General features: G+C 54.7%; 1 protein-coding gene across 1 annotated transcript; it reads left to right on the forward strand.

Moving 5' to 3' along the window:
• Positions 1-1,307: 1,307 nt before the first annotated feature.
• EMX1 (empty spiracles homeobox 1) lies at positions 1,308-19,839 on the forward strand. The gene is made up of 3 exons (XM_069583685.1): positions 1,308-3,191; positions 9,050-9,234; positions 19,284-19,839. The coding sequence occupies exons 1-3, from the start codon at positions 2,678-2,680 to the stop codon at positions 19,449-19,451; spliced, it is 867 nt and encodes a 288-aa protein (XP_069439786.1). The 5' UTR covers positions 1,308-2,677; the 3' UTR covers positions 19,452-19,839.
• The last annotated feature ends 638 nt before the right edge of the window (positions 19,840-20,477 follow it).

Here is a 20,477-nt window from a genome sequence, read left to right on the forward strand (position 1 = left end):
CTCAACCCAGTCCAAGACTAGACTCCAGTCATTGGTCCCATGCTGACCGTTTCTTCATCTGTAAACAGGGTTAATGACAGACAACTGATGTCCACCTATTTGGAAAGCGCAACAAGAGAAGTTGTTACTATAAAGCTCTATGGATTTACACAGGGACATGGATACCCAGAGCCAGGTGAGGAAAGTCCATGTGGCCAGTGTAGATATGTCCAGAATGGCCCAGTAGATTCCAAGCTCCTCTACCGGCCCAATTTAGTGAGTTCAGTGGTCAATGTTCGGCCTTGCAGTGAGGTAGGATGTGGGGGCCTGCAGCTAGACTGGTGAGGTTCACCACCGCTAGGGGAACAAAGCCTGGGGCTGAGTTCAACCCTATCCGGCTCCAGTCTCCTCGGTCACAAGCCCAAGCACTTAGTCCTTCCTAGCCACACTCAGAGAACAGGCCCGGGTGATGCTTATCCAACTAAACCTGCCTCCCTGCAGGGACCTTGCTCCAGCAAAATTCACGCTGTCTCCTTCCACATAGAACGAAAATCTCGGTTCCATGTCTTTGCCCAGCTTCGCACCCTCACCACCCCTGCGATATGGCCTGGTTAGGTCCTTATCCCCACTCAGGGTAGCTTATCCTTACCCGGAACGGAGGGTGAGGCAAAGGGAAAGGGGGAAGAAACAGAGGGAAAGTGGTGGGGGGGGGGGGGGGGAGAGGGCGGTAAAGAGGCAGGAAAGGGAGAAAGAGACAGACAGCCTGAGACAGAAGCGGAGACGCACAGTGAGCCAGAAAGATCTGGAGGGGCCAGCAAAAGAGACACAAGCCCTCGCCACGCATTCAGTAACGATTCCTTCCTCAGGTGTTTCTGGGGCGCCTCCGAGGTGCTCCGCCCGGGTCTGCTCTGGACGCGACCGGCTGCAGGGTGCGGCCGTCTCCCCCCACCCCTCGCCGTCTCCTCCCCACCTCTCCCAAGGGGGCCGGAACGGCTTCGGCGCGCGGGGGCTTTTCGGACCAGTCGAGTGGAAAATAGACTTTAACCCGCTTTGTGGCAACAAGGGCGCCCGGAGCGCTCTCCCCGGCCGAGACTGCGGGCGCTCAGGCAGGCCACTCTCAAGACCTGGCCTGGAGTCCTTGCAGAGCCTCCCGGCACGAGGACCTTCTGGCCGCCGGGCCCCGGGACGCACTGCCCGGATCAGCGCACCCGGGCCGCGGCCAGGCCGCTCTGACTAAGCCCGGCAGCAGCGAGGAAGCAGACCGGATTCTCGCGGTGCACTGGCAGGGTGCGGGTCCCAGCCTCCCCATCACCGCCTAGCGTCCTCTTGGGCCTGGATACTGTTTTCCTGCGGCCTGGAAGGCCCTGGTGGAAAAGTTTGCTGAGTATTTGTTCTCCTTCCCACTGCCCTCTCATCCCCGACGAATTAGTGCACGAAATAGAAACTGGCTGGAGTACAGTAGTCCGCTGCTCCGCGTTCGCGAGTGGTGAGGGTCGGAGGAGGCCAGGTGGCCGCTACGTTCCCGGGATGGTCTATGTGTCTTCTTGGAGGGTCTTAGGCGTTGGTTGTGGACTGTTCGGCCACCTCCAAAGTAAGACAGTGTCTTCAAGGCCCCGGCCTGTCCTGGACCGCCTGCACCTGAGCTCCGCAATCAGAGAAGAGGAGGAAAGCAGATGGCCCTGCGGGCTGGTCGCGATGCCCGTAGCTGGGCCAAGGACCTGCTTGCAAGCCCGGAGAACTGCAGCTTGAGACTGGGTGACCACTCCGCCAGCTCCTCCAGCGCTTTTCCTGGCCTGGCCTCTTCTGAAAATAACTGAGCGTCCGCTTTCCGAAGCTGTCCCCTTTACCACTCAGAAAACGAGAAACCTCAGGAACAAGCCCGCGGCTTCAGACTGCGTCCCAGGAGACGGACGATGGGAGATCCCGAGGGTCCTAGCGGCCAGAGGAGCAAGTTCTCAGAAGAATCTATTCGTTGGACCCCAAACACCCACGCTGCACTCGAATTCAAGTTATCTGGGAACTGAAACGACATCCCGGGACGAACTGGAGAGGGTTCAACTGATTTACACACTGGGGAGCGGGGCTGGAGACTCTCCCAAGCCCCAGACCCCTCACACACCTCCTTCCGCTCCTGCCTGGGTGGAGACGCTTGCGGCTGCCGCCAGACTCAGCTAAAGGGCAGAGCTGCGAGAAGACGCGAGAGCAGGAGGAGGCCTAGCTCGCCCCGCAAGAGCTCCAGTCCGGCTTTTGCCTCCGACTGCTGGCTCCTTCCCCTTCCCGCGGTCCCTCGCCCCGCCCCGCCCCGCCCCCCACCTTGGGGCAGGTGAGCGGCGGCCAATGGGCGAGCGCGGGGCAGGTGCCCGCTAACTCTCGCCTAGCAGCGCGGTGGCCGAGGCCGGGCAGGACACTGCTGGGAGGACCGGGGGCGGGGGTCGGTCCCGGCTGGACTCGGAAGGGAAGGGGCCGGGCTCAGTCCCCAGGCGGTCGAGGCAGCTCGCAGCTTCGTTCGGAGCCCGCGCTGGTGCCGGCGCCGGGAGCTGCCCGCTTGGCCGCAGAGGCCGGCGCGCCTAGCCTCGCGCCGTGGCCCGACTCCGCGTTCGCCGGCTCGCACGCCCCTCGCCGCTCCGCGCCTGGCTTGTGGGCAGGGGCTGAGCGCGGGCGGGCGGGCGGGGGAGGTGAAGGGTGCTGGTGTGTGTGCATGTGCCTGGCTGGGTGCACACCCCGCACGGCGGCGGCGCCAGGACGCGGAGCGCTCCCCAGAGCCCGGGTGCCTCGCTCGGCTCTGGCGGCCGCGACCATGTTCCAGCCCACAGCCAAGCGCGGCTTTACCATCGAGTCTTTGGTGGCCAAGGACGGCGGCACTGGAGGGGGCACTGGCGGCGGGGGCGCAGGCTCCCATCCCCTGGCGGCGGCCGCCTCGGAGGAGCCGCTCCGGCCCACGGCGCTCAATTATCCTCACCCCAGCACAGCCGAAGCGGCCTTCGTGAGCGGCTTCCCCGCCGCCGCGGGCGCCGGCCGCTCGCTCTACGGCGGTCCCGAGCTCGTATTCCCCGAGGCCATGAACCACCACGCGCTGACCGTGCACCCGGCGCACCAGCTGGGCGCCTCCCCGCTGCAGCCCCCGCACTCCTTCTTCGGCGCCCAGCACCGGGACCCTCTGCACTTCTATCCCTGGGTGCTGCGGAACCGCTTCTTCGGCCACCGTTTTCAGGGTGAGTGCCCACGTTGTGCCCGCCTCGGCGGCCAGCCGGCGCCCGTGCTGCGGCGGCGCGCGGAAGGCTCGGGGGAGTCCGGGGCCATTCAGAAGTTGTGTCAGAAAAGGTTGCAGGTCCACAGAGGCCGATTCCTAAGCAGGGAAAAGCCGCGCCAGATCCATTCGCTCTTCTGCCTCCTTGGGTTCCCCCCCAGAGAACCAGGTTGGGACCTCCAGGCTTTTCCAGGAATGATGCCGGTCCGGACGCCAAGCCCGGGCGCATCCTTGGAGCCTTTCCTGGTCCTCCCTGCGGCCTGCCTTAAAGTCTCCAGGCTGAGCCAGCCCCATCCCAGAGAACTGAGCGTCGGCCGCCCTCCCTCCGACCCAGCTGGACCTGGGACCGTACGACGTTCGCACTTCCACAACCAACTCCCAGGGATCCGCCTTCGCTGGCGCAAGGAGACAGGGGAAAGTCCACCTGCTTGTCCCGATTCTGTGGGAAGAAGGGGCAGAGGGGAGGGAAAACTGGAGAGTTAATGTTCAGTGTTCAGTGCTCCTCTGTTTGGGGGTGTTTCTCAGCAACCTCGGCCCGACTTCTCCAAGTCACACGTGCCTCTCGGACCCAGGGTGGGAAGGTTTGCCAAAGCAAACCGGCTTCCCGCGACGCTCGCGGACTCCGGGAACCGACAGGCTGCTAGGGTACCGACTGAAGTCCTCCCAGGCAGGGGGCGGGGGCAGAGGGCTTTTAAGGTCGTAGGCAGTCTGAGCCCCCTAGTCTGCACTGGGCAATGGGATTGGCAAGGAAGATCCCCCACTTCTCTCTCTCTCTCTTTTACACACACACACACACACACACACACACAGACACACACACAGGTTTCAGTGGTCTGACTTTCTCTAAGCAGAGAGTTCCATTAGTTTGGAGTTCGTTTTCCTCTTTGAATTTATTGGTTTTTTTCTTTTCCTTTCTTTCTTCTTGCGCACCCCCCCCCTCACTTTTTTTGGAGTGGCCTTAATTTGTGCAGTAATTGGTTTAGTCTTCAGTTCTATTTTGTTTGTGTAGACCAGACCTCAGCCTTAGGTTTCCTGACTCAGAGCTAGGTAAACTGGCTCTTAGCAAAACAAATGAAAAGGACGTGATTAGAGCTTTGGCTGATCTGGTGGTAAACTGGATCTACACGGTCAAAATAAATTGGGTATTTGGTACAATTATCTAGATAATAGAAGAAAATGACCTCATGAAGCTTTCGCTATGGATGCTTAACTGTATCATGGAAAGCCGCTTTCCCCACCCCAATTTATCAGACAATTTTCCGAGTCGCATCTGGCTCACAGATACTGACCTAGCAGATTCCACAAAATAAGGTAATGTAATTGTTTGAGCAAGAATTTTTGTGGGAAGACTTGTCTGCTCTGGGGATTTCAAAGATTTGCCCAAATCATCCGGAACAAAAAAAAAAATGCCTATGGTGTCAGCCGCTATGGGAAAGAAGTCTGTCAATGAAAACCAATGTTTACTGATTAAGCATTATTTTAAATTGAGCAAACCACCTCGGTCCTCCATGGGCTGGGTCACCGGTCTCTAAACTTGGCAACTGCAGGCCAATTTGAAAGTCGCGGCTGTTTGTAAACCCTCGGGCTGGGGCGGCGGAAGGACCGGCGGTTAGCAGACCAGAGGAGGAACAGGAGCTCGAAGAAGAGGGCAGAACCGGTCCTGACCCCTGTAGTCTCTGCTCACTCGGAGATGGCGTCCCCGGCGACGCCCTCAGCTTTAGACCCGGCGCCCCATGCCCTCCGCGCTTCCTTTCCCGCCATTGACCTCGCCGACACCGGCTTTTAGGGTTCGAGGGCCGGGGCACGAAGGGTCGGGAACGCCTTGTAGGAGATCCAGCTCCGGCTCTGAGCATCCCCAGTCAGGCGAGGCTGAATAAATCCTCGGCAAAATCCTCTCGGAAATTGCCGCCGCTCCCTGAGCCTTCAGCCCCGGCGGGCACGTTGTCTAGTTGCAAAAACGGTTGCATTTTTCTCCCAAGAGCTGTGTCTGGACGCGGAGATGGAGCCAAATGTGGTCTCATTTTTGAACACGAGAATCCGTTGGGCACGGAATGACCTTTTTTTAAAAAAAATTCTGAGAGGTTTTGGCTTCAGGGCTGGTCAGCGTCGGGGCAGACACCTTGAGGCCCCGGCGTCCTTGCGTCTTGGGGGCCCTCGGGGATATGAGCCGAGTCATTTCAGGCCCTCCGGCGCCGCGTTTTCTAGAGAACCGGGTCTCTGCGATGCTCATTTCAGCCCCGTTTTAATGCAAGAAGCAAAACCCTACACGAACGAAAAGGAAAACGTCTGCGTTCCGTGCGCAGCGCTCTCCAACAGTGCGGTCCCGGCGCGCAGGGTAGGGCTTCTCCGCTGAGCAAGGCGCTGGGAGAAGAAAAGTCAGCGCGGAATGGTAGGGACCAGGCGGGGGGACCCCGAAGCCGGAGGCGGCTTTCGAGGCCTGAGGAGGAGGAGCTGGAGAAGACAGCGAGTTAGCCGAACTTCGGTGCCATTTCCCGCGGACAGCAGGAACTTTCCAGGCCGGGAAGCTGCGTCGGGAGGGGGCCGTGGGAGATTAGGCCCTCGGGACTGGTGGTGGTAATGGGCCGGTGCTTCAAAGGGAGCCTTTGTTCCGGCAGGAGGAGCGGGGAATAGGTTATCTCCGTTCACGGGCGGCTTCTCCTTCTCGTAGCCCCAGGCCCCTCCGCCTCGCCATCCGGCCCAGAGCCCCCGGCTTGCCATAGCATCTCCAGGAGGCACTGCAGCTTGGGCCCCAGGCCTTCGAATCCCTAGTTCTCAGTTCCTGCCACTTCAGTCCTGGGAACGTCGTCGATTGCTAGTTCCCAGCCATTGCCTTAAAGAGAGAGACTGGAGGAAAACGGGGCAGAGTGGGCTTCAGTTACTAGCTACAGAGAAGACTCAGCCAGCCCCTTTCCACTTTCCCGCCTGTCCTTGACTAAAACTGACAGCCTCCTCTCACAGACTGTCTCTAAACAGGCCACACTGCAACCCCAGTCTGAGAGCTTGTTCTGCTCTGTGGTCCGATTAAGGCAAACTGAAGCCATGGTAGGGACGGTTGAGGTCCCTTCTCCATAGACCAGAGTCAGAGTGGCCCAGGCTCGTAGGCATCATCCTGGTTCTTACAGAAACATGAAACTATGGATCAATTTCTCAGGATGGTTAATTCTGTACTAAACATACTCTTCCTTACAGGAAAAAGTCCTTGCTTCTTTTGAAATCATATCTTTCATCAGTAATCAGCCTCTTGAGTAGTTTTTCCTGGTCTCTGCTCCTTCTTGGTCGGGTCAGGACTTCTGTGTTTCTGCACATGCACACACAGATTACAGGACACATGCTATCTGCCCCTTTGGGGGATTACAATGAACTTACAATGGCTATTCTCTCCCCAGCTGAAGAAGACCCCAAGCAGTCTATCTTTCCCCTAAAATAGCCAGACTTGAGCCAAATGGTCCTATGTATGTCAGGACAGAGAAGCTTGCTGTTTCCATCCTCCACCTTGGGTTTATAAAGACAAGCACAGAGAACTCTACCGCACAAGTGACCAACACACAGCATGGAATTATAAAACACCCATCAAGTCACACACTGAGGCAGGCTGCAGTCCTGCTTTCTCAACCCCACACTACCCTTCACACATCTGCATCCCATTCACTCACAAATCAAGGGTGTCTCCACACTGCCACTTCATTTCTGACCAGCCTGGGCCCCCGTCATGTTGCTGAGGCCAAAGCCTGTGATCACAGGCGTGTGCTAGACTTTCTCTCCCTCTCCAGCTCATTTGTCCAGAGAAAACCACTGTTGGTATTTGACTTGAGCTCGGAATGCTATTGTTTTTTGAAGCAATTTATTTTAACATCAACAAGGAATGTTTGCTTCCCACCCACCTCTGCCACCTTTCTCTGGCCTCGTCACACTGGCTCCCACTTGAGGCTGTAATCCTTTTCTGCACCTGGATCCTTCTCCTCCTTTCTCTCCCTCCTATCCCTCTCTGCCAGACCACCTCCCCTGATCATCTGTCCCCTCCATCACCACAAGCTAAACTTTTCCTTCTGTCAGGCCTGAGACTCTGCCCCCACCTTGAAGAACCCAGTGGGCAGGGTATCCCCGACCCTCCATCTTCCTGTATGTGATCCCACTCACTTTTGTAGCAGCACAGATCCAGTCATTTGCAATGGATAAGGCAACTGGAAGTTAGTAGCTTCTCCCTCTCAGGGGACTCTGTCTCCCCCCACCCACCCAGGCACTGGCCACTCATTCCTAGGCAACACTGTTCCCCAGAAAACCCCAGCAATCAGGTTTTCCTATGTAGATGTCCAAAGCCCACAGACTTGGAGAAAATCAGGTCAGGCAGTTTCCACCAGCAGAGGGACATGAACAGTTACCTGGAGAGTTGTAGCAACAGCATCTCAATTATGTGCTCTTGCCTCACTTACAGAGATAGTTCCAGAGATGGGAGAGCTCAACTGAATTATCCAAACAATTGTCTTAAGAACAAAACAACAAATCAAACTGAGTCAAACCAGTGGCCATTTCTGAAGAAATTAATTGGATCAGTCAATCTCAACCGCTAACTGTCAAAACATTTCATGCAGTGCTCTGCATTCTTGGTGGGTTAGGGTACTAGTTAGTATGTGCCACTGCATGGGAATCCATGGATGGTGTCAGGGCCTGTTTCCAGTCTTGTTGGCATGTGCAACCAAGCCAGAGGTTGTGTGAGGGCCTAGTGGGGGGACTCCTTGAGACTGGGGCTGTGGATGGAAGCTTGTTCTAGCTTTTGTAGTTCCTGACCCTACTACCTCAGCCCTATTCAGCCCAATGTCAGCCCCTCCTCCTGCATGGAGCAGCTGAGTCCCCTTGATGGCCAACATTTGCCAAGGGACTGTTACACTCTTTGAAAATCCTGTATGGTAGATAGGAGAAAAAGACAGTAGGGAGGCTGGAGCATATATTACATACGCCCATGCAGAAACCAATATATCTATATCTATTAGAGAGAGAGATGACATCTAGTTATTTATACACATGTCTCTTCAGCACGAGATTATTCAGGGATGAAGCAAGGTCTTTTTCCACCAGAGAGCAGTAAGTCTGCAGGAAGAGGATTTTATCTGAAGACCTGGGGGGGAGAGAGGTGGGATATTTGGAAGAAGTAACCTAACTGGAGACTTCCAGATGCTGTCTGGATTTTGACCTGGCCCCTGGCCTATTTTTACCACTTGCGGAGCCTCCGCTTGTTGGCAGGAATTTTCTATGGGCTAGTAGCCTGAGCATTTAGTTGCAAGGCTGGTTTAAGCAGGTGTGAAGGGAGAGTTCCTAAGATACCCTCAGTTCTTGAATCTGCGTTTGGTACGAGGGCACCTGACAGCCAGGTTGTGCCCCTTGCCACTTTCCTGACACCCAGCCCTGTCTCTACCCCTGGTCCACTTTGAGGGAGACACGACGGGGCATACCAGACAAAGAGAGCTTCCCTTGGCCTCTTAGGCTGCTCAGGCACTGTGGACTCGGGCGGGTGGGCGCCTCTACAGACCCCGGCCCGCCTCTTGGCCCAGCAGTGATCCGCAGCGCTGATTCCGGGCGTCCCCTGACCCGACAGCTCTCCGCCAGGAGGAGGTATGGGGAGAGGTGTGGACTTAAAGAAGGGGCGGCAAAAGGGAAAGCCGAGACGTGGGTGTGTGTGTGTCAAGGGTTGGAGAGTGCAGCGGAGCGCTCCGGGGCGTGTGCGAGCGAGGCGCGAGGGCCGAGCTCGGCCGGCTCCGCGGGCGGCCGGGCCGCAGCTCACGGTGCGCTTCTCTCTGTCTGTGTCTGCCGTCGGCGACGCGGCCGCAGCGAGCGACGTGCCCCAGGACGGGCTGCTTCTGCACGGCCCCTTCGCGCGCAAGCCCAAGCGGATCCGCACGGCCTTCTCGCCCTCGCAGCTGCTGCGACTGGAGCGTGCCTTCGAGAAGAACCACTACGTGGTGGGCGCCGAGCGGAAGCAGCTGGCCGGCAGCCTCAGCCTCTCCGAGACGCAGGTAATGAATGGTCCGCGCTGCGCCCGGGGGCCAGGTGGAGGTGGGCCGGGCGGGCGCCGGAGAGGCACCCTAGCCTCGCCCCCTGGCCTGCCCCGGCTCCTCCCGCCACCCCTGCGGCGCCCCCGCCGTGACTGTCTTCCCTCCAACTGCGTACAGCCTCGAAGGGGCCACAGGACTTTTGTTAAGTACTAAGGACCTACCCGGAGGCTGGGATCAAACCTTATTCCGACCCAGCTCACACAGCCCACGGGAGATGCCAGCTGTCGGGAGGCGGCGGGCGCCCTCGGGAGCCGGCCGCGCGCGGAACACCCACGCGCGGTCACTCCGCGCCCGCCCGGGCCCTCTGGTGTCGTCTCAGCCCGGCGGTGACTGCAGCCCTTCTCCCGCCACTGTTCTGGGGGCGCTCGGAGGTGTGTGAGGTGCCCAGGCCTGTCCCGTACTCGCTCCGCTGCCGTGCAGGGGCGACGGGGGCAAGGCCTCGCGGTGGGGAGAAAGACCACGGGTCCCCGGGCTTTGAAGAGCAAAAGGTTAGCCGGGAGTGCGCGCCCTTGCCCGGGGTCCGAGGCCGGCCCTGGTCTCTGCGCGGGCGGGCTGGCACCGCGCTGAAACGGCCGTGTGTGTGTGCGGGCGTCGGCGAGACCTGGAAACGGTGGGAAAGTAGATTCTGGTATCCAGGGCCTGTTTTCATCATTTGAAGAGCTGTTGAATTGGGGAGGGAATAAACTGCGATGGCATTGAAGGGATTTGAACTGGATGAAATTACAATCACCACGTAGTGTTTTTATAATTGATTTTAAAAAATTAAAGAACTAGAAGGGAAGTATAGGGAGGCAGATTTGGCCTTATTGTAAGTAAAGACTTTGGCATAAATAAATGTCTGGAAGCACCGCTAAGCTCTCGGTCCGCCCGGAGTCCAGCGCGCTGGGGTGGCTGGTTTCTGCCCTGGAGGAGGATTTCTGTAACTGGGTAGACTTTGGGAGACCTTAACTCCTTCGCGTCCCCGACAGCTTCCAGATTCGCAAAGAGAGAGGTCGGCTGGCGGCCCAGCCGCTCTCGCCCGCCGCCGGCATCTCATCTTCCTCTGCTTTTTCTGCTCGCCTCTCACACCACCATCCTCCACCCGAGTCCCGACGGAGAGATGGTGCCGGGCTGGGGGCGGGGGTGGGGTGTGTGTGCAGCCTGGGCTCTCCTGGGTAGCAGTGAGGCTAGATAGAAGGCTTCATGTGGGAGTCCAAACTCAACTTCGTCCCCAGCCCCGACCTCACTCTTCCCGCTCAAGACACATGTTGTTATCTCTGTCCCACCTGTATGATGCCCTGTTTCATCAACGCATTGCTCCCGTCTCTGCGGCACGACCCGGGCTTTTTCAGATTTGCTAGCCGGTCTGTTCTAACTGCAGAGATCAAGCTCACACACACACACACACACACACACACACACACAAACCCAGAGTTAAATTTTTAAAACTTTTTTTAAAGGTATTTTTAAAAAATAATAAAATAACACCCACTTTTCCCTCTTCGAAAACGTTTTAAAATTTTTGTTTAAAACAAGGTGTCATTTAAGAATGGTATTTATAGTTATCTTCATTTAAAAATTATTAGTTATTAAATTTAACTGCAGAAGTGTAAGAAGAAAAAACCATTTATGTCCACCAACCACAGATTAACACTTGTTGAAATAATGTCATTTTTTTTAACTTCCATATTTTTAGTTCAGTGAGAGCATTTTTAATTGACCTTCTTTCAACTGAACTTATCTGCCTGTCACTGTTTGGGCCTAACAATGCCAGTTAGTAAACCTAATGATTGTTTCCTCTCATTTTTATTAGAAGGTGCTTAAACATATGTTTAAAAGAAAACCAGCTAGAAAATAAAATGGATCCAGCTTTGTTAACTATCAAAACTCATGGCTAATCTTGTTGCATCTATAAATGAGCTGGTATAAGCATATGAAACAAACAAAATAATAGAACTGTAGGACATTTGAGCCTGAGAAACCTCCCTGTAGAGTCCTATCCTTCCAGGTGAGGCCTTTAAGATGGAGAGATGAACTAGGCAGAGCTCCCCAAGCACGCGCAAATGGGATTTCAGCATTTGCCTCCCTACTGACTGTGTGACCTCGGGCCAGTTACTCAACTTCTCTGAATTCTGGTATCATCATCCAGAAAATAGGTTTAAGGATCAAAGATACCTAACTTGAACTCAAATAATATTAACTATCACCCCCAGTACTTCTCTCCCCTTTGTTGAAAGTAATATGTCAAGTTATTGTTGTAATAAGGTCTACACCTGGAATTACTGATTCTTAGTTCAGTCTTTTTCATCAGCAGAGCTGCTTTCTGTCCCTTTTGTAACTATCATTTGGACCTAGGCTATATAATTAACTAATTATCTATCCATCTCGCTGTATTTGCCAGGCAAGCTTACCTGTCAAATCTAGCTATCAGCTATTTGTCAAGCTTCAATCATTCCCATCAGCCCCCTGCCATCTATTTCTACTGTCATTATCTATATTTGTCTCTCAGAACTCTCTATTCTGTCCCTCACAGATAGCTATTTTATATCTAGCCATGTACTTCTGTCTACTCTCATTAAATTACCTCCACAAAGCTGGTTAATTTATATTTCCTATTTATTATTAATTCTATCTGTTATTATTAATTCTATCTCTGAACAATAATTCCTGTTTACCCAACTGTTGATTATCTCTTTATCATCTACTCTGTTTTACCTTCTATATATCTACCATCCATGTCAAACTTCCGTCTCTATAGATCTTTAGCAGCTGACAGTATATGCATATGTCTATAGTGGTTATCATCTCATCAACTCTTGCTTTGTCTATTTTTCTGGGCCTCAGTTCCTGATCTGTAAGGTTGAGTAAAATGAACTCCAGGGTTCTTTCCATCCCTGAGCATCTGGCTTATCTATATTCTATTTCTCTGTATTTCTGTATAATCTCTCCTCCAGGTTCTCAGGACTCACAGCATATCTCCTGCATATCACAATATATGTAGGATTTTGCTATTGTTTAATAACCCACCATGCCAAGTGTCAGACTATACACTGGTTGCATCCATCTCTCAAAGAAATCTTAAAATACGGATTCCTAGAGCCTGCTCATGAGGTTCTCTTAGGAGTTCCAGGGTGAGACCCAGGGAAGTTTATAAAGTAGCTCTCTGGGTGATCCTAATGAACAATAGGCCTGAGCATCTCAACTCTGGGAGACAGAAGGCAAGCCTTCCTTCTTCTTGCTGTGCCCCAGGGCCCAGTTCAGTGACCAGCAAGGAGTAGGTGTTCCATAAACATGTACTGAATGAGTGGGCAGTTTTCTCTTAACTGTATACTTATCCGTATGCTAGTTTTATCAGTCATCCCCTCACTCTTTGCCATCACTTCTCTCTTTCCGTCCTTCTGCTTCTGTGATTCCCTTGCACGTCCATAGCTGATTGTTGATCAGTCATAGGTGATGGAGTTTTATTGACCAATTCATGGATAAAACTTCAGGGAGGGTTAAGCAGATCAGTGTGTGGGTCTTAGTTCAGAGTTCAGGGGTATCTGTATGCCCAAAGCTCTAGCATGGGATGCTGTGGGTAGGCAACCCAAGCTTTTTAGTTGGGAAAGGGCTTTAAATTGGTTGGGAGTGGAGTTAATGGCGTGGGTTAATCCAGGAGGAGGAGGGAGGGGCCCTGGGCAAGCGCTAGTTCTTCCTTCTAGCTCTTGGCTCCTCTTTGCTGTAGCACAGCCCAGCAGTCTGACCAGGGTGAAGGCCATCTAAGATTCAATCCTGGTGGCTGGTAGGGCAGACTCAGGCCTGGGTTAGATCAGACCCTCGAGTTTGAGTGAGCTTGCGTGTGTGTGTGTAATGAGCATATGTAACATATATGTGAGGCTTCTCTGGTGGCTCAGCAGTAAAGAATCCACCTTCAATGCAGGAAACATGGGTTTGATCCCTGAGTTGGGAAGATCCCCTGGAGGAGGGCATGGCATGAAGTAACTGGCCCAAGGTCATACAGTCAGTTAGCAGGCAGGCAAATACTGTAATCCTATTTGCCTGCTTGGAGAGCTCTGCTTAGTTCGTTTCTCCACTCCAGTATTCTTGCCTAGAGAATTCCATGGACAGAGGAGCCTGGAGCACCACAGTCCGTAGGGTTGCAAAGAGTTGGACACGACTGAAGCAACTTAGCACACATGCATGAACATATATGTGCCTGTAATGTGGAGGACATGTGGGCTGAGTGTGATCAGTGCCCAAAGGTCAGATGCTGTCACAGGTACAACCTGGCACGGAGCACCTCTGTGAGCTTCTGTGCATGTGGGCGGAGGGGCACATTAGTTTTAGGGGGAGGGAGAGAAAGCATTTGGTTGCTCCAGTTGACGGATTGGTCAGTATTTCTAGCTGTTCCTCCAACTCCAGACAGTTCAGGAGGTGTTTCTTGACCTACCCTGGCTGAGTTTAGCTGAATTGTGAGGGGAAGGGATGCAGAAATGTGGTCTCTTGGCCTTGGAGATTCCTCAGACAGTGGTGGGGCATGCAAGGGGTGAGTGACTGGAGTCCCACTGAAGCCACAGCTGTGGACTGAGGAGGTCAGGGGAGAGTTACATGGGCGGAAGGCTCCTGGAAGACCACAGCCAGGGAGACAAGGAGGGCTGTCTAGACTGGTGGGAAGAAAGGGGGAGGGTTTGGGATTAAGATGGTGCGGGAGCTATCGAGTGTGGCTGCCTTCTTAGGGCCCAAGAGCATGGGTGGGGGCGATCTTAGGAGGCAGAAGTGTGCGGTCACCTGCCTATGGGTTTTCCCCAGAGGGGCATGGTAAGAAGACTTCCTGCCTGGAATATCTCCCTTTGGGGGATGGATAAAAGGGAGATATCCAAGGAACTTGAATTTTTGGGAAAGGTTACTGGCTCACTGTGTATTCTGAGATGGATTCATCCCTTCCCTAAGTCTTGGCTCTTCTCCAAGAACTTCTGCACCTCTGAAGGTCCAGGAGTCCAGTGGGAGGCAGGAGAGGACAGGAGAGGTAAGGGAGGCTGGAGTGGTTCTCTGAGGGTGTGGTCCTGAGAAGACAGGCGAATCTTGTGATGTCTCCCTGAGAGTGAAGTCATCCAGGGTGGACCGAGAGAGGAGGAAGCCAGAAAGCTTAGGAAGAGTTAGGACTCTGGTTGATGAGGAGCCAGAGGCAACCTCAGTTTGGGGGAGTGAGGGGTGAGCTTAGCATGGCATTGGGCTTGACCTTGAGTGTGGGAGCAGTTCGGGGGGGCAAATGTTAGGAAGCAGGTCCCCAGTGGAGAGGGCAGGGAGGCGAGCTGAGGAGTGGCTTGATTAATGCCTCCAAGCATCTGTCTCGTCTGAGGATGGCAGACTAGAAAGAGTGGTGTGTCTCTGTGTCTGAGGGTGACAGAATAGAAGGACACAGGCTTAAATTAAAACAGAACAGATAATAGTAGGACATAAGGAGACACTTCTTGTATCAGAGTTACAAGACTCAAATGCCCTTGATAGAGGTTTTTGAACTCTTTGAGGAGAGGACAAGTATTCACCTGAAAGTGTGCAGGGGCCCAGATAGGATGGGCTAAGACTGGGGAATGGTGGAAAAGAAGGGATCCAGACCTGGTTCATTCAAAGGTAGTCTGAAACATTGGCTGGAGCTATAGTTTGCTCGTTTGTAAGTTCATCTGTCCATTCACTCACGCACGTCTTCATTCATCGGTGTCTACAGTGATCAATCCACTAATGCTTTGATACCTTCATTCATCCTCACCAGTTTCACCTGAATCAATCAGTCAGCCTAATTCAAGCTGACCCTTGTCCCCTCAACAATGGATCTTCTTCTCCACCTTCCTCCTAGAAGTGGTTAATCCAGTCCAAGGCTGAAAGAATTAGGAACTGACCCTCTTATAGAAGTGGCCACTGAAGTAAGCCAGGAAAGGATCCCATCTCTCTAGCAGTCAGCAATTTCCAAACCCCTTTTCCAGTTAAGAGTCCAATCCCTCTACCACTGATTTTCTCCTGTTTGCCAGGTTGGCACAAGTGCCTCTTTCCTAGAGCACAGGGCTCAGTCACTTCACCTCTGCCCTGCCAGCTGAACATACCTGGAACATGCCCACTGGGCCTCCAAAGCCAGCTAACACACCACTTTTGTTCTCCAGGTTCCCATGCTGTCTGATGAGGAGACTGAGGTTCGAGCAAATAAATTAACATGTTGCTGGAGTCACTGTCACTGAGACAGAGAAAAGCACTAAGGAAGTACAGGCAGGCAGTGGGCCACATCCAGGGACAAGGGAACAGAGCTTCAGAGGGCAAGTAAGAGAGTTCCCGGTGGTGTAACTTGGACAAAAGTGGAGACTCTTATCAGAACAACTGAGAGCCATTGAGTGTGGTAGGGACTTAGAAGGCCACAAGGAACCTCTCTCCAAACCCAGAGGGTTTCCCTGGTCAGAAAGCCAAATGTGCCTTGGGCTTAAGGAAAGGTGAGCAGCTTGCCGGTGTTGGGGGCCGGCAGTGCAGAGTAAGTACAGCCTCCCGCGGCCTCTGCCACTGAGCTGGTAGCCACGTTATGTGACCTGGCTCCTTTCTAGGTTTTCTGCCCTCTAGGGAAGGAGTTCTGGGATGACCCCAGGTTTGCCTGGCTGGACTGGAAAGTTCATGGGGTGTCATTCTTAACTCTTACCACACTTGGGCCCAATTCCTTTTCTTTTACCAAATAAAAAATTACTATTAATTGTTATAAGTAAGCATTAAAGAAAAGTCGGAAAAGTGGAAAGAAGACAAGTCACCCATACTTTGGGCACATTTCCTTCTAGTCTTTTTTCCCCGTGCATAGGCTTTGTTTTTCCGTGGTTGTGATCACACTGTGCCCAAACTGTGCATCCTGCCGTTTTCACTGATATTACTAAGCCATGAGCATCCCCTTGTTATTACAGTCTTTGTAAACAGCATCTGGACACGCAGCCCAAGGCTGTTCTCCGGAAGATAGCCAGGCTGCCTGGGAAGAGAGTTTTTGTCCCCGTTTCTAGAGAGTGGCCTCCTTGACCCTAGTAGTTTTCATGGAAAAAATATTCAGAATTGCTTTTCATTTGGGTTGGCCAGGAAGCTGTCCCTGGTGTGAAAACATACTCTGTGCCCTAAGTTCCACCACTAAAGCTTTCACTCTTTGGGCCAGTGATGCTGGGCAAGGGTAGCAGGCTAGGCTAATCCCTCTAGAGATGAGTCTCCTTTCTGGAAGGAGACTTGGGAATGCATGTGGGAGGGAGAAGGTACAGAAAGGGCCCTGTGTCCCTGGTGCCGCCCCAGATCGTGCATCACCAGTCTGGCCATGCTTAGCCCTCAGCCAGCCCCTGGGGCTCTCAGGAATACCGCCCCAGCCCTGCATCCAGGCCTGAGTCACACACCCGCCTTGCACAGGAGGCTGGGCGAGCTCACCCGCCTACGGGCTGGCACAGTCACAGTGGGCTCCAGGGTGGGGGGCAGGGGCCAGGCTGGCTGCCAAATGGTTCTGCCGAGAACCACCCAGGGCCCAGCCAGCCCTGTGCCTGAGGAAAGGTGGGCACGGAATCCAGAAGCCCTGCCCCTGGAGCATCTGCCATCTTCTCCATCTATCTGAGCTGGGACATGCAGGCAATGGGTTTGAATCCAGCCCGGGAACTGAAGGAAGGAGGCCTCCCCTCACTCCATCCACCAAGGCCAGTCATCTCTTCCCGTCCATGTGGCTGTTCTGTGTAGCACTGAGTGCCGGCTGCCCTCACACCCACCCTGGTGCTCGGAAACCAACAGGCAGGACCGATGGTGCCATGGAAACCCTGGGAGGGACGGGCTCCACGGAGGGAACGGGGGGGGGGGGGGCGATGTCTGCAGAATGGGAAGGCGGGGCGTCCTGAACATAAAGCTGCCCCCTGGGCCTGCGTGCCAGTCCAGCTTTGTCTGCCACCACCTGGCTTTGTGGCTAAGGCCTATGCTTTTCACCCATTCTCAGGGAGCAGGGACAGATCCGTGTAGTGTCTCTGAGGATCGCCTTTAGCTGCCCCCACCCCAGGATTCAAGGTTCTCCCCTAGCAGTCACTGCTGTTGCCGCAGGGAGGTGCTCACCGTTGTTCCACACACGTGAGCTACCGCTCACCACCTGTATGGGGGCCAGGGGTCACTCCAACTGCGATTGTCTGCATCTGAGCTTAGTTGCTACAGTCGTGTACAACTCTGTGTGACCCCCGTGAATTGTAGCGCTCCAAGCTCCTCTGTCCATGGATTCCCCTGGCAAGAATACTGGAGTGGGTTGCCATGCCCTTCTCCAGGGGATTTTCCCAACCCAGGGATCGAACCCGTGTCTCTTATGTCTCCTGCGTTGGCAGGCAGATTCTTCACCACTTGCACCACCTGGGAAGCCCATCCATTTGCTTTTTAAATGTGCTATTATTTCAGGAAACCCTCCATGCCTCATAACCCTGCCCCTTGGCACCGCCTTCCCCAGGTATCCTGTGGAACAAAAGCCCAGAAAGTGCCCTAAAGCTGTAAAGGGCCCCAGAAAGCATCTCTCTTAGGCATGAGGGACTTAAGTCCAGAGAGGGGAGGGAACACAGCAGATGATCAGCACTCAGCGCCTCCCGCCAACTCTGAGGGTGATCTGGTCTGGCCTGGTGCTGCAAGGCCAAGAAAAGGACTGTGTCGTCAGGAGGAGTTGACAAAGTGAGGTTTCCTCCGCAGTCCTCAAGAACTAAAACTATAAAACTAGTGAAGGACCAGGACGATCCTCCCAGATCATGCAGGAGAGGTTGCTAAGGGCTGTTGTGGGCTGGGCACTGGGCAAATGCTGGAGGAGGCAGGAGAAGGCGGGATGATGAGATGGGACTGATGGGAGGCTTCCTAGAGGGATGGGCTTAGCATCATGGGCCTGCCCTGCCTCCGCAGCACACAGGAGAGTTGTTGGCCTCTGACCCCTCTCCTTGTCAGGGCTCTCACTGCCTGACACGAATTGGGGGGCTCTCTGTGTTTAAGAAGGAGCTCGCTTCTGTCCCCTGGTATTTCTCCCAGATATTCCTTGTGTGACCTGTTCTCACATCTGGATGGGCTCCAAGGGCTGGTGATGTGGAGGCAGCAAGTCCAGAGCACCGGGTGGGGATGCAGACACCCTGATGTGTCAGGAGAATGAGGCCTCCATTGGTGGATTTCAGACTACCCTGAGGAGCTGGCACCCAAGGATCCCAGACTCCCCACCCATCCAGCTCCAGCTCTGAGACGGGATGGAGGATTCTACCTGAGGTTACTAAGACAGGATCCTCTTGTGAGACAGACTGACCTGGATGGTATGAGATGTTGGCGCCTCGAGCAGTGGGGTCTGTGGGCCTCAGAGAGCTCTGGCTGTCCTGGACACTGCCCGTGGCAGGGACAGCACCTCCGGGTTAAGTGGCTGTGTCTGCTCTGCGTCTTTGTGCTGCTCTGAGCACAGGGTTGCCCTGGGGGTGGGGCTCACCCCAGCCATCCAGACCCATGTGATGGCTACAGGAACCAGGATGCGCGGCAGCTCCATGCCCCCTCCTTCCCCTCTGTTGCTGCTGCTGCTGCTAAGTCACTTCAGTCCTGTCTGACTCTGTGTGACCCCATAGACGGCAGCCCATGAGGCTCCCCCATCCCTGGGATTCTCCAGGCAAGAACACTGGAGTGGGTTGCCATTTCCTTCTCCAACGCATGAAAGTGAAAAGTGAAAGTGAAGTCGCTCAGTCGTGTCTGACTCTTAGCGACCCCATGGACTGCAGCCTACGAGGCTCCTCCATCCATGGGATTGTCCAGGCAAGAGTGCTGGAGTGGGGTGCCACTGCCTTCTCCGCCCCTCTGTTGAGGGGACAGCAAAACAGCCCCCCTCAGGCCCACTGTGCCCTGGCCCCCCTCATTTGCATCTGGAAGGGAAGACCTCCAGACCCATCAGGTGGCACCGGCCTTCGGAGATGGCCCTGGTCTCGATTTCCCCATCCGGCTCCCAGCCCAGCCTGAAGGCTGAGTGGCTGCTGGGGGCTTCCTGGGTGTTTCTCACCTGTGCCCCTCCCTCCCCGGCCCAGGTGAAGGTGTGGTTCCAGAACCGGAGGACAAAGTACAAGCGGCAGAAGCTGGAGGAGGAAGGGCCCGAGTCGGAGCAGAAGAAGAAGGGCTCCCATCACATCAACCGGTGGCGCATTGCCACGAAGCAGGCCAACGGGGAGGACATCGACGTCACCTCCAATGACTAGGGTGGGCAGCCACAACCCCACCAGGGCAGAGTGCCACGCGCTGCTGGCCAGGCCCCCCCACCGGTGGGCCCAGCAGGACTCTGGCCACTCCTCGGCCGGGCTGCGTGGAGGCCTCAGGTCACGGCCCCGGAGGGCTCGGCGCCTGGGGCCACCACCGACAGAGGGACAAGATATGGGCTGGCTGAGGCCCGGGACTGCTCGACCTTCTCCTTGGAGAGCCTGCCCACCTGGGCAGTGCAACCTCCCAGCCATTCTCCATTTCTCTTATCTCCTTTTCGTTTTGACGCATTTCTGTTTTAATTTATTTTGCAGGCACCCGCTGTAGTTCTTAGTGATCCCCTTGTGTCTCCCTTCCCTATGGGAACAATAAAAGTCTCTCTCTTAATGACATGGGTATCCAGCTCCAACCCGAGCCTGTGAGCCTGCTGGGTTCTGGCTCTGAGAGCCACAGGGGGAACCAGCTGAGCAAGCTTGTTCAGGGCCTGGGAATCCGGACAGGGCCTTGGAGACTCAATCCACTGACTCTTCTCTTGATGGTGCTTGACCCTGGTCTCTAGCTCCAACTCCACAGCAGGAGAAACTGAGGCTAGATGTAGGGAAGGACCACCCTATATTCTGAGGGAGGCTATGCTCAAGTCTTCCCAAACTTAATGAATGGTGAGAATCAGGCCCAGGTGGGTCATGGAGGAGAGAGCATCCATATTCCTCCATGCGTGGAGCTCTAGTGACTTCTCCAGTGGAGGGGAAAATGGGGCTGGGTAGAGGGGGCACCCTTCCCAGAGGCTGACCACCTCTGCCCCAAGTCCTGCCCCACCAGGATGCTCTCCTGTCCCTGCAAAGCTCCTCTGGGTGGGTGAAAGCTTCAGAGACAGGGCTTCAGGCTGAGCTCGCAACTGGCTCCTTAGGGCCTTCCAGCCTGGGAAAGAGCTCGAGGCAGGGCCCACCGATCTCTAGTTCATCTGCCTCCAGTTTGTTCACTTGTCTTTCCTGCTTGTCACGCAGCACAGTTTCCTTCATCCTAAGAAA

This window comes from Ovis canadensis, chromosome 3 (assembly GCF_042477335.2).
Source record: "Ovis canadensis isolate MfBH-ARS-UI-01 breed Bighorn chromosome 3, ARS-UI_OviCan_v2, whole genome shotgun sequence".
Taxonomy (NCBI): domain Eukaryota; kingdom Metazoa; phylum Chordata; class Mammalia; order Artiodactyla; family Bovidae; genus Ovis; species Ovis canadensis.